The sequence below is a fragment of the Coturnix japonica genome, chromosome 11, assembly GCF_001577835.2.
Source record: "Coturnix japonica isolate 7356 chromosome 11, Coturnix japonica 2.1, whole genome shotgun sequence".
In the NCBI taxonomy this organism is placed as follows: Eukaryota; Metazoa; Chordata; class Aves; order Galliformes; family Phasianidae; genus Coturnix; species Coturnix japonica.
Window position 1 is genome coordinate 9823777 of NC_029526.1, and position 13444 is coordinate 9837220.

The 13444-nt window shown below is 40.4% G+C and overlaps 1 protein-coding gene across 1 annotated transcript; it reads right to left on the bottom strand.

The window, feature by feature from the left end:
• Positions 1-2828: 2828 nt before the first annotated feature.
• Positions 2829-11634, bottom strand: CA7 (carbonic anhydrase 7). Its single transcript, XM_015874072.2, has 7 exons — positions 11327-11634; positions 9337-9534; positions 6769-6887; positions 6059-6154; positions 5743-5805; positions 4885-5040; positions 2829-4597 (listed from the first exon to the last, which is right to left on the bottom strand). The coding sequence occupies exons 1-7, from the start codon at positions 11364-11366 to the stop codon at positions 4475-4477; spliced, it is 795 nt and encodes a 264-aa protein (XP_015729558.1). The 5' UTR covers positions 11367-11634; the 3' UTR covers positions 2829-4474.
• Between the last annotated feature and the right edge of the window lie 1810 nt (positions 11635-13444).

The window sequence follows — 13444 nt, forward strand, 5'->3', positions numbered from 1 at the left end:
CAAGAAATGTCAACAAACAGAGGTAAATGCAGCGAGCAGCAGTTGGACAACTGTCATCCCAGCTCTTCGCCTTCATTTAACCCCTGCTGGTACATCAGCAGCTGAGCAGCATGTCTATGAATGAGGTTGCAGGGGTTACATTGATTATCCAGTTTAAGTGACAGGGCCAGTGTAAAGGCATATATATACTTGCTGTGATTGGATCTTAACAACACATTCAGCATTTTTACCAGATCTTGCTTACAGACTGCTTCAAATTAAGCCAAAACCCACTGTCACATGAAATGCTCTCTCAGTCGGGGTTCTGTGCCTCTGTAAATGGGCCTTTAAATTTCTGGAGGGTAACTTACCAGTGCTGGCTCAGTTTGAAGCGCTCCCATGTACGTTCCTTTCCCCCTCTCCAACTTACACCTTTTTCACCTCCAGCAGAGGAACTCCTGAATTCCTGCATTTAATATTCTGTTCTATTACCATGAAATGGAATCAGTGATTAAAATTCAGAGGTAGTACAAGCAGCATTACAGAGGGAGCAGCAGAGGTACAAATGTTCTCTGCCTCACAGCCATGTGGTAGTTCTGGTGGAGCTCGTCAGGTCTAATCCATCCATTACTGTTTCATTCCAAGCAGTGAGAAAAACGAGGCCCAGCATTGCAGGTGCATTACAGCAGTGTGCTGTATGAAGGGGTCACCTTTGCCTGCAGAAGGAATTCAGTGAGGAAAAGAGCTGATCTGAAGTACAAGATAAGATCTCTTTTGCTCAGGCTTATCTCTGGGTTTGGTTTTTTTTTCTTTTCTTTTCTTTTCTTACTGGAATGGTCACTTTTCTATCTTTCTGACCTCTGAACACCATTATGAGCCCTGTCTCGTGACCAGGTGCCTCTCAGCATTTTTCCACCAATGCTTTTGCTGAGGTCAGTCTACATGTCATAAAAGTGCATCACAAGTTGCTGCTAGATCACATCAGCTGTATCACTGACACTGCCTGCAAACCTTCCTGTCTGCAGAGGATAGAAGAACTCAGGTAACTCTTAGCTGGAGCTATTGAAGCCAAACAGTTAAACGTAATGGAGTGTGAAGTTTATCAGGGAGAGAATATCTCCGTCCTGCCAGTGAGAAAGAGATCACAAGTGACGCAACTGCCTGCAGAGTTTGTTTTGTGAGATTAGTTTTTATCTGATCAAGAGGTTTCAAGGACTGCATGTGTAGAGCCAGCACGGGGATCTCAATTATAACCAGCTATAACTTTAAAAATAATCAAAGTCAAAGTTACCGTTCCTCTCACCCGCTGTATTGTCACTGAGTAGCTTTAAAAATATATATATATTAATAAATAAATAAATAAATAAATCTACTTCGTGTGTAAGAAACAGAGAGGAGAGGAACCAGGCGGCCACCAGGTGGCATTTCCAGCCTGTTACCGCTGTTTCATTTCCGTCCCCTTCCTATCGCGGGGCAGCTGTGGGACCGCAGCACCTCCCGTCCGAGGGGAGGCTCTAATTGCTGCCCTTGTCCGGCATGGAGAAGGCTCCGGGTATGCCTCACTTCAGCCTTCCAGCGATTGAAAGTAGCTTACAAGCAGGAGGGAGATGCACTTATTGCAGTCTGATGGCAGTAGGACAAAGGGGAGCAGTTTTGAACTTAAAAGGGGAGATGGGGTTGGACACAAGGGAGGAACTGGCTCAGAGGGCAGTTTGGCGATGGCACACGTTACCCAGAGAAAGTTTGGATGTCCCAACCCTGGAGGTGCTTAAGGCCAGGTTGGATGTGGCCCCAGATGGCAGGGAGGCTGGAACAGAATGAACTTTAAGGTCCCTTCCAACTTCAGCCGTTCTGTGAGCATAGTTTTTCACAATAGTTTTTTAAAAATAAACCGATGAGAAAAGCTGTAAATAAGATAAGATTGTATTTTTAAAACAAGGTGTAATAGGCACCTTCTAGGAACTGAACACCGTGTGGGATTCAGCATTTAAAGCTACTTACAATATCTAAGCTTTTACAATAACCTTGTGAGCTAAATATTACCCTTCTGTTGTTCATGAGTAAACCACCCTTAAAGAAGCTTAGCACTGCGTTCAAGGTCACAGGACGGGCACACGCTGTAGATAAATTTTCTATTTTACTGGAGCAAATGGTTACAACTGGGAAAAACTGAACCTAGCTTTTGGTACACAAACCCCCTTAACCGCGTGTGCGTTTCTCAGAGTGAGAACATGCAGCTAATACTGATCAGCACCCTGCTCTGTTAAAGGAAGTGCTGCTGCTGCAATGCTTTGGTAGTTTAAACGATATGTAAGTCATACTGGTTAAACTTCAATCAGGAGGCCTAATTCATATCATTAAAACAATTTGGCACTCAAATCTGTAAGGTTCTTCTGAAAGACCTTTTACATTTAAAAGGTCTTTTGTGTCACTTGTAATTGGGAAATGAATCATAGCAAGGCATAACAAAAACCTAACACTGGCAGTGGGCAAGTCATTAAAGGTGTAGAAAATGTCAAACTGTTATCCTAAAGAATAAACTACAACAGAAACTTCTAGTCCTAGAGGATAGGAAGAATTGTGGCATGGGCCAAAAATAGCTTTTAACCATGTATAGTGAAACAAATGCCCTGAAACTTTAGGGATAATGTGTCTGTATTTGCATTATTCTAATCTAGCAAAATCAGTGCCCGTGTAACTGAAGTCCTAGACAACCATATCATTCATTAGTCTGAGATGGATGCGTCAGCTGAAGATATCAAACTGTTTCTTTGTAAAGAGAGTCCAAGAAAAAGCTGTGCAGTACGTAGAGGGAGAGAGCCTCTTCAGAATAGAGGAAGAGATGCATACACGATTTTTAAGTATCATTTATTTAACTTGGTAAAGAAATTAAGATACATAAATGGAGTTTTTGCAATAGCAGTTTTCAAAACTAGCCAAATTACATCTATATATACAGCTAAAAACATTGCATTTTATAATGGTTTTAATTTCTTCTGGCATCTTCCATATAGGAGTCTCAAATTTAAAACAAAACATCCCTCACAGTACTCCTGTGAGGTAGATATTAGTGTTACTTTCATTTTATCGCAGAATAAAGTGAGGAACAGAATGTTTTGTATCAGTGTGCCAAAAAAAATTGTAGGAGTTTGGTCTAGAACTAAAATCTTTCATCCCTTGCACTGTGCTCCATGTCTACTATTTTTGTTTCCCTTTCTGAACAAGGAGAACCACCTGTAAGTGTTCTAGCCCATCCTTCCCTCCCCTCTCCCTCTGACTTTAAGGTTTTACTTTAATACTTACAGCTTTTGATTCTTAATTTCAAAAGCTGAAAACCAATAGACATCAGTAATTTGTCTGAAATGCGCAGATTAAGTGAAATATCTGAAACCTAGAAATAAAGCAACTGAAAATACACTGACAATAGGTACAGATGACATCACTATTTTACTGGACACAAAGGGCTGAAGATTTATTTCACTAAGCTGCAAGAAGCAGCAGTACAAAAACATGGCTTTTCTAAAGTGGCTATTTTGAAGATGTATCAGGATTCAGTACAGATAAGATCCCTGACATTGCCATAGCTATGGGGTGATTTGTGCAGTAGCGTACATTCAGTGCAATCAAGGTCTACCCACATAAGATCCTTAGAGTGAAAAAATACATATACATTCTTCGGGCAGACGCTGAAGGAGGTCATATTGCAGAGCAAATCACTTAACTGAGGTAGAATTTGAACAATTTAGATAGCCACGTGTACATACCTGAATTGCTACAGATGTTCCTTCTCACCAAACTTAATGAGGGAGTTATAATTATGTGTGTTGCATAGGTTAAAATAATTTCTGTCTAAACAGTCTTGTGCAATAACCAACATGGCCTGTTTTGGATCACAGAGAATTTACATTACTTATGTGGAAATAGCTGTACCATAGTATCTTAGAATACTAATTTTGAAATACAGGGTTTTCATATCAGTGTCTCTATGAAGTGAATACGGAACCTTTTCTGGGTGCTGCTAGCCTACTTTGTGTCAACAGACAGCAAAGATAGCAAAAATCTTATTAGTCAGAGAGAGCTCAGCAAACACTAACAAGAAAAATCTAAGAAAAAATTAAGTCCAGTTCACCCAAATTTCAACTCTTGTTTCACCACATATTAGACCATTAGAAGATGTAATCATCAGCATTAATAACTACCACCTATTTCCCATCTTATATAAAGTAGGATTTCAGTTTCATCTTAACTCCAAGAGAATGATCCAGATCACTATCTATTCTTTGTACTAAAAGGAGTTCTAGTTAAAAAGATCTAAGCCTGTGTTAAAATTGTGTGTTTCAAATAAAACACAGCACCAGAAAATGTTTGTCTCCCTTTGAGTACAGAGCCTTCTTGGAAATGGCTATCTGGCATGTTCCATGAGTGATCTAAACACCAGATTTATGGTCACTTATGTGGAAGCTTTTAGATATCCCGGTGCCATTATCAGTTCTCTTCAGGCCTTGAAGGAAGCTCGAACTGTTCTCCCCTTAAGTGGCTGAGGGGGGCGGAAGTTATTTACCATCTGGACCTTCTGGTCATCCTCACTGGTGAAGAGGAGCATGCGGAACTTCTCCAGCTGTAAATTCAAGTGAGATAATTTACTGCCTAAAATGTCAATGTTAAAGTTTATGAAAACAAACAAACACCAAGAGAAAATATTCAGTAAATTAACCTGTTTTTAAAATATGTTTAAGCAAAGAATTAAATAGTACTAAAGAAAAAATAGAATCCCTGAATGCTGAACAGGCCAACTATTCACAGACCAACAGTCTTTTAACTTGAGCCCTCTGCAAAACAAGAGTCATTGCTTGTAGATACACAGTGTCAAAACCTAAAAGAATTGGGAGAATGTCAGAAATTTACCTGTTTCTCAGAAATGCTGATGGGTTCTTTCAGCACTACCCATATTACACTCTCGTTAAGGGGTGGTGTTGTCAAAGATCCAAGGTACGTCCAATAATCTAGACTCAAAGGCAGGAGACATTTGGGGTTGAAGCTTCTAAATTGAGCTTTTGTCCCCTGGAAAACAATCAATACTTAAAATTTCTCTTTTTATTAAAAAAAACAAAACAAAAAAAAAACCACTTTTGACTTTGAAGTGCAGATTAAAGTCTTTTGGGAACAACAGAAAAAGAAGAGGGATGCTAAGGAGTGGAGCAGCAGAGGAGCATGCAATGATTCAGTCTCTTCATAGCAGCTATTACCCAAGTGTGAGCCTGGAGACACAGAACTATTACTTTCTGTTGTGTGGCAAGTGTGACCTCTGCTGCTGGCTGGTGGAGTTGATGTTTTTGCACTGTGGCCTCTACGTAAATTCAGCTTTTGTCACAAAATGTCCAAAAATAGTGTAGGAAATACATTCCGTATATAATGTTCAGTGTGATCTAGGTTAGGCTTTTGTGGAAACTGATGGTTTTGCTGAGTGTAAGAGCAAGCCTGATGAGTCATGGAACTTTTGACTTCAAATACTTCCTGAAAGGCAGGACCCCTGGAAGGCCAGTGGGGTCAGCACAGCCTTGGGAGGCACCAGAGGTTAGGCAGACATTGAGGTCTGGAGGTGAAGAGAGCAGAGGTGTTGTGAAAAAGGAATAGAACTACAGAGACATTCTGGTGATGGGAGGATTTGTGCTGCATGGATTTCCATTTCTGTTTATCTCAAATACATTACTTGTTTTTAATGATATCCCAGAAAGAAGAAAATCTAAACAGCTTAAAACTTACTTTAAATTTTACCATGTAAAAAGCATCGGTGAGTCTGTTCATACTAGTATGTTCTTTTCCAATCTACAACAGTAATGGAATAGACAGGTTAAATAAGAATGACTATAATTGTACTTTGAATAGGTAGCATATTGTTTTCTTATCTGAATCTCAAGATTTCTATGAAAGTCGGTTTAACAGCAATTTGCAATGAGTTACTGCTTTCAGTAAGTCATCTGTTTTCCCTAAGCACCTCTCAAATACATAGCATGGTTCTCAAACATTTGACAGTATAATGCTTTTCATCATGTAAACATGCTATTTTTGTGATTGTTACCTCCAAGAAAACACCAACTACAGCCAAGCCATCTGGAGCTGCTGCTGCTTCTCCAAACGTTGCATACTTCTTGGCATTCCAGTGAACTAAGTGGAGCTTTAAAGGAAAATGAATTAGAATTAAATAAGTCAGTGATAAAAACTGTTGATACATGTTTTGAGATGTTTAATAATGATGGGAAAGGCCTATATCTTGTCCCAGCTCCACAGAAAATTCTCAGGAGCCTCCTGATGAAGCTATTTCAAAGCTATAGATGGCATCTGCCATCATCTTTTCATGGGCTCTGATCCTCAGCTGTAGTCAGGTTAACTGTCCCAGGTCAGCAGAGATATACACTGCTTTTCCACATCATGTTTGCCGGTATATCCTTCCTGTCTGCATAACACAAACAACATAGTTGAGTGTAGCAGACTAAAATACACAACAGAGGACCATTGGAGGTAGAAGTAGCCTTGTGTGAACAAAACAACCTAGCTGTAGGGCAAGCAGAGAAACCTGGAGAAAGGGCTGCACAGAAGGGGGAAAAGTTTGGACTTCCAAAACAGAGCAATCAACAGATTAAATAATTTCAGTGTGAGGAATTCTCATTAAGGCCTGTGCTAACTTAACCATGCTGAACTATCAGAATCCTGAGAGGAATCCAGACCCTGCTGCAAAGCTATTTGTCAACAGCACTTGCATGAATTAATCCCACCTGTAAAAAATGTTACCTCACATGGAAAAGGTTTGCCATCAATTGTATGCTCTGATCCCTCGCTGTGCTTTGCCCCCCAGTGAAAGTGGAACTGCTTTAGCCGAAAGGGACTCTCAAAGGGGCCGCCGCTGATCACTAGGCAGAAAGAGAGCAAAAGAAAAAAGTATTCAGGGTTTTTAGCTTCCTGTTACTAAAGCCTTACAACTGCTAGCTGCTGGTTTGTTCTATTGTGCCTTTCCTAGTTTATAATATAAGAGGTACATCATCCAGCTATTTATAAGGGTTAGATTTATTCATGCGAAACACCTGAATTCATGTAAAAATTAATTTGAAACAAATATTGAATGGCTAATAATACAAAATTACATAAATTTGTTTGAAAGAATATCTTTGACATATGAACATATGGTAACTTCGCTATGGTTCAGCTTCACCTTTCTAACACAAAGCCTAAGCTGACGACTAAAAAAAAATAAATCCTATATACCTAAAACATCAACATGCTACTTTTGTGCAGAAGAGCCTAAATACATTGAGCATCAGGTAGACAGTTCAGCTAAGTATTTCCTCCAAAGAGTATTCTCTCCAGTAGAGGATATCTATATTCTGCCTCCTTTAAATATCTGATCCCATAAAAGAAGTAATGTAATAGCTTGTTCTTTACACAACACCACTTAGAATCTCACATCACCTTATGAAGACAGGGAAGTGATACAGAGAAACTTCATACATCATTTAGAAAAAACTCTTAAAATGAATGTTTAAGATGCTGACCATAGGTACTCTATCAATAGTAATTCTCTTGTACCTTTATACAGCACTAAGCCAACCGAGTTTTGCTCAGCAGACAGAAACTGAAAGTTTTAAATTAAAAAAGCATACTTAGCATTTGTAAGCTCGTTCCAGTCTATAACATCTTATTAAGAAAATAAGTCAAGTTGCAGCATTGTGTGTGCTCCCATATGCAGAGTTCCAGCTGTTCTCTGTACATGAAAAATGGCCTTCCCACAGTGGTGGTCATAGTACTGAAATTAAGTACACTCTGTCCAGTATGTTCTGCTGAACTTAATCAAATGCCTCACCTGTTCCAATGCTTTAGGAAATGTAGCTGTGTTGGGTTACTGTCAGAATTCTGTTATACCATTTATGCAAAGCTACGAGTCACTAAATCCATTTCAAACCAACTAAAAACTCTTGTTCTCCTAGCAGCCCTCTTCCTGCTAAGTGTTATTAAAACACGGCACACATGTACTGTAAAAAGGGCAGAGGTCTTAATTGCTGCTTGTGCTCTCAGTTTATCTACAGTGATGCATAATGCTCTTAAACTTCTAAAGCTGGATAAAGTTCACTGGGATGTAGATATACTTCAACGTAGAGCTGAATGAAAGCAGTTAGCAAGCTAAGATAATATTTCCAGAAAAACATTGAAAAGTTCCCTGTAGGGTGATATCTTAATGCATTTTTATGCAACAAGCTTTTGGAAAGTGAGCGTGAGTCTTCTGTTCAAATTCGGTAGCTACACTTGAAAATCTGACCATTAATTTGGGCCACTGTTCAGGTCCGTTCAAGATGAGGAATGTTAGAATTAAGTAGCAGGAATTTTAATCCCCTGGCCCTATTGCAAGGGGTTTCCAGTACAGACAAATCACTTCACAGAAAGTAAGTTGTTTTGAGTAGCAAGTATCCTATTTATCTAGGATAGATAAACACACCCAAATAGAAGGTGAAATCAGTTGATAGGTTAAAAATTAGTCAGAGTATTTTTAAATGCACACTTCTGTTTATCAGAGATACTTTGTCTCTATTCCAGCCCTGCATTTATTGGCCTCCTTCCTTCTCCTCTCCCAGATGTAAAAGCAAGGTTTAGCATGGATGTAGAATTAATAGAAGTAATCTCATTTATATTTTTTGCCAAGAGCTAGAGGAAAAAATGTACAATGGCAACATGCACAAGCTGCAGCCAAATCAAAATAAGCTGAAGACTGCTATTTCTAAAGAAGCTGTGCTGCCATGAGGCAGTGAGGAAGGAATAAAATGCAAGCTAATAGTTAGCTACTGGTCCAGATAAAAATAGGTCTAGTGCGGTACAGTTCTGATGGCTACACTGTATGACCTCATCTCTGATAATCCCCTTATCCAGCCTTGTGGGTGTAAACTGGGGAGAGAGCCAGACAGCACCAGCATCTTGATGTGGGCTATCATGGAAGCAGCGCACTGAGGAGTGTATGTACCTATTCTCCTGCTGGTTGTGGTCTAGGAGTGATGGAGATATGCATGGATTCCCTTTCTAGAAAACTGGTGATCTGTATTTAAAGGGAACCCCAGCAAACAGGCAGATTTTCCCAATACAAATGTTTTTCCTAATACAGAAACTGTTCAGCTGTGAGGTATGGAGTGCTGTTAGAGAGACTCAAGAGAAGATAAGGAATAATGCTTAAGCAAAGGATAAATGATTTTGTTTGCATACCTTGCTCTAAACTGAACATATAAATAGCATGAAGTATACTACACAGGATGTACTTCATCATTCCCCTCTCTAAGCCATAACATATCATTCCAAGGCACTCGGTTATGCATGTCTCACCTGTCTTGTCATCAGTATCTTCAAACTCAACCATAACTGAGTGGCCGTTGTTGGAGATGTTGAGGGATGTACAGGATTCATAGGAGATAACAAGTGGCATCAGCTTAGGGTCATAGACTGCTTTTGCAGAAATTATATCAATAGGTGATTGACGGTTCCCTTGGGCAATAGGATAAGACTTGTGCCACTCCGAAGGTCCTCCAAAACCAAAGAAAAGAAATGACCATTATTTTTTTCCTACTACACACATACAATTATTTCAGGATTTCAGGATTTCATGAGGCTTGAAGTAAAGCTTGCTGAGCAGTTGTGACTTGAAAGTTTGGCATTTGACAAGCTCATTTAAATTCTAAGCTTTGTGTTTTTATTAGCACAGCCTGCAACTAGATGGGGGATTGCAGCACGTTATACCAGATACACTGGGGGAGCCACAGCACATCAACAGACTGCTGCACCTTCATTTATTTGCACCATTGATCTTTTGTGGAGTTGGTAATTACATTTTTAAGGTCTCAAAAGTCCTTCCAAGGTGTGCACAGGTATAAGCACACTTGTAGGCACACATACACACCCCCAAACAAACAGCATCCAATTCTTCCTAGGGAAAATAATGTAAAAGCTCCAGTGATTCAAATTAGATGCAGATGACTCAACCTCTTTGCTACTGACTGTGCAGTTATTTTTAAAGTCATTTTAAGATTGCAGTAAATCTGTGGAGCAGCTTCATCCTTCACTCATGCCCATTACAATATCTTTCTGCCCCGAGCAAGAAGCACAGTTTGATAATGAACACTTCTGGACTTGCTGAACCCAATAGAGCAGGGCGAAAGACCAATTTAGTAACTTTGCTCTCTCCTGCCGGAGCTGGCACACTGTTGTGCTGTTTGAGATGATAAAAGCCTTTATGTATCAGAGAGTTACTTCTGACCTCTTTTTCCACTTCAGCAGTGCAGGAAGTGTTTGTTCTTCTGCTGCTCGTTTTCAGGAAACAAATGTGGACAATTTCTAACAAGTTAACTTTATAAAATACATTTTCATCAACCTGCCTGTAGAGGAGATTGGAGTTTAAGCACAGTTACACAAGCTCAGGCAATATCATTTGTTTCTTATAAGCTTCATGTTCATATGTGTGGCTTTAATAATAGCACCCAGACGTCTGAACATGTAATGGTACCCACTAGCACTAAGCAGCTTCACTCAGTGTTTGGGTGAAGTTGGTTTTGGACTTGCAGCAATTGTAGAATAGCTGCTGCCAGGAGCCCAACAGAGAAAGGGAGGGGATCCTGGAGGTTATGCAAAAGATGGGCTACTGGACAGCAGCAGTCATTCAGCCATCACGCTCTGCAGAGGGTACAGGTGGCGTGAAACACCGCCGTACAAATCTTTCAGTAGTTTCACACATCCTCTCACTCTGACACACAGTCCTGTAGGCGGGAAGCAAGGGAGGATGACTAAATTAAAGACTGTCAAATCAGAAAGCACAATTTGTTCAATAAGAGATCTCCGATACTGATCTGTACAATTTATTCATGTTCCAGAAATATACAATATATACTTGATTTTATTCACTTTGGAAGCCTAGATATCACATTCCAACAGCTTCACAGAATCAGAAGATCTATTACTGCTCTACTAAGTCTTCTAAGAATTGCTTTTGGAGAGACAGATAGTTAATCATTTTCATAGCAGCTTTTTGGAAAAGGACCCATCTGCAAGATCTGCAGCCTGAGGATAAAACTGCTCAGCACTGCTTCCCTGCATTTAGGAGCAATGATTGCAATAACAAAAGGCAGCAGGAATAAGTTTGTTCATCTTTCAGATACCACCTTCTGCAGGCAACGTGTATCAATCCAGTAATTAATGAGCTGCTGTTTATATGTGATGCTTGCAGTAGAGATGCAGGCAGCTCTGCAGGACTCAGACAACAGTTCTAGAAACAAAACGAATGGGGAAAGACAGAAAGATGCAGCATGGAAATGCTATAACCTACCGTCATCCTGCCCATATCCCCAACTGTGGTGGCCAGTCATAACGGGACAGCTGCACCCTGCTGAGCTCTCAGCACTTTACTGAGCACTGCTGCTTACCTGCCTTTATAATGGCTCACCGGGGGATCGGGTCAGCCCCTTAAAGACACAGAGCAGCCTGAGCAGCTCCGGCAGGACAGGAATAGCCAAGTTTCTCCTGCTCCTCCTTGAGCTAACACAGCACAGGGAGAGGAAAGTGCAAAACTCGGGTCGCTGAGGTCCCAGGGCTTAGGGAGGAACCAAGATCATCCAGGGGGAACCAGAAAAACTGTTTGGGATTAAACTTAGGGAAATGGAACCCTTTTTTTTCTCATTCTGCACAGGGAAGCAATAACTTGCTCTGAGTATTTGGGCACAGTAATGTGCAGATTGTAATGGGAACTGCCCATTTCTGCTGTGCGCTCCACAGGGACAAACATCACCCAGCTGCTGCCTCTCTTTTCTCACTCTCTCCAGCTGCAAAAAATGACAGATGTTGCCAGTTATTTGTGAGTACAGCTTTGGAAGCAGAGCTTAGATGAGACAGAGAACATTCTCATCTCAAAAAAGTGATCTGTGCTACACTTAAACAAAGCAGGTCCACACTGATTTAAGATACACTGGCAATCTGATTATCTATTTATTTATTTATTTTTAACATAGAAACCCTACAGAAACTCTTCTTAAAGACAAGAATGTAAGTAGAATACTGCTATTAGGAAACAGCCCCTGGCAGGCTGTGAATCAGTGATGTGCTGTAACCCACTGGTTGCCCGCATCTGGCTAAACCCACAGAGCTACAAGGAGATGCACAGTCTGCACTTTAAAAGCTCCTGGAACAGTTTTGTAGTAAGAAACTCCTGGCTCCTTGGTAGCAATTTTATTAGGCCTAAGGAGATGCCATCTGTTAAGGCAGCATTTTGTAAACACAGTATTGATTTTCATTAAGACAGGAGCACACAGATAGGGATCCTTTTGTTATGCAGTCAAGAAAATAGGAAAAAAATCAATGAATGCATTTTAAGCAATTTTTTTTTTCTATCCTTGTACTGCCTTGTAATAATACATTTCCTTTTCCAGGAGCTTTCTGCAGGAGTCAGCTTTAGAACCTCTGAGATTTACTGATGCAGGCTAAATCACTCAATAAGGGATGCAAGCTGCTGTAAAGGTATCCACGTGGCAGTTTTACAATGACTTACTCAGACCCACCCCTCCATTTACTTCTCTTTAACTCGGGTGATGTGCTGAGGTCCCTGAGCAGACCTGGCAGGCAGCGGGCTGACCCTGCAGGTGTGTCCATGCAACCAGATGTAGGCAGGGTCAGTCAGGCAAATAGCAAAACTGTTGTAGACATGGTGAGAAAATCAACCTGCCAGTGAAAAGAAATACAAGAGGAATTCTGCAACTTAGCGAAGCAGAGGCCAGAGAAAAACTGTATTCTAGGGAAGGAGCACTTTATTCAAGGGGAACTTGAAAACAGGCTCAAATTGTGCTCTCAGGGCACAGTGCCATCAAAGCGGCCTAACACATATGTGTGTTTGATACCATACAACACTTCACCTTTTATCTCTTCGTGTTCAAAAGCACTAAAGATGTGTATTTCAAAGGGAAAACAATGAGAAAAGAGAAAACATGCTGGCACATAACAGGAAGTGGACACTGCCAAGTGGAGTTTGAAGAGCTGACTTAGGTGAAAAAGAGGAGTGAGTGTACATGAGAGATAGAAACTGCCTGAATGAAATAATAGCCATGAAGGTAGCCGTATTTTGTAGTATATACAGCATGTCATTCCTCTTGAAAGGAGAAGTAATGATGGATGAGCAGGGCAGCAGCCCAGGACAAATACATGGGTTCTTCTAAACCTGTCACTGCGTTGTGATACTAAACTAGTGACAAACACTTTGCTTTTCCCACTGCCAAATACAGAACAGTTTTTGTTTGGTTTTGTTTTTTAATGATTTAGTTTGAAGTCTCATTATTCAAAGTGTTATGTAAGTACTAGCCATTACTGTCAGGAAGCTCCAAGGAAGATTAGGTTGCCAAATTGTAATTGAACATATAAAATTTAGAAGATTTGAGGAACTGAATTTTTAAGGTGAGTT

Excerpts from the sequence above, each read along its gene's own strand:
- CA7 (XM_015874072.2), bottom strand. The coding sequence starts at position 11,366 with ATGACTGGCCACCACAGTTGGGGATATGGGCAGGATGACG. Across the intron at positions 6,888-9,336 it reads AGATACTGATGACAAGACAG|TGATCAGCGGCGGCCCCTTT; the intron begins GTGAGACATGCA and ends CTTTCTGCCTAG. Across the intron at positions 6,155-6,768 it reads GCAAACCTTTTCCATGTGAG|CTCCACTTAGTTCACTGGAA; the intron begins GTAACATTTTTT and ends TTTCCTTTAAAG.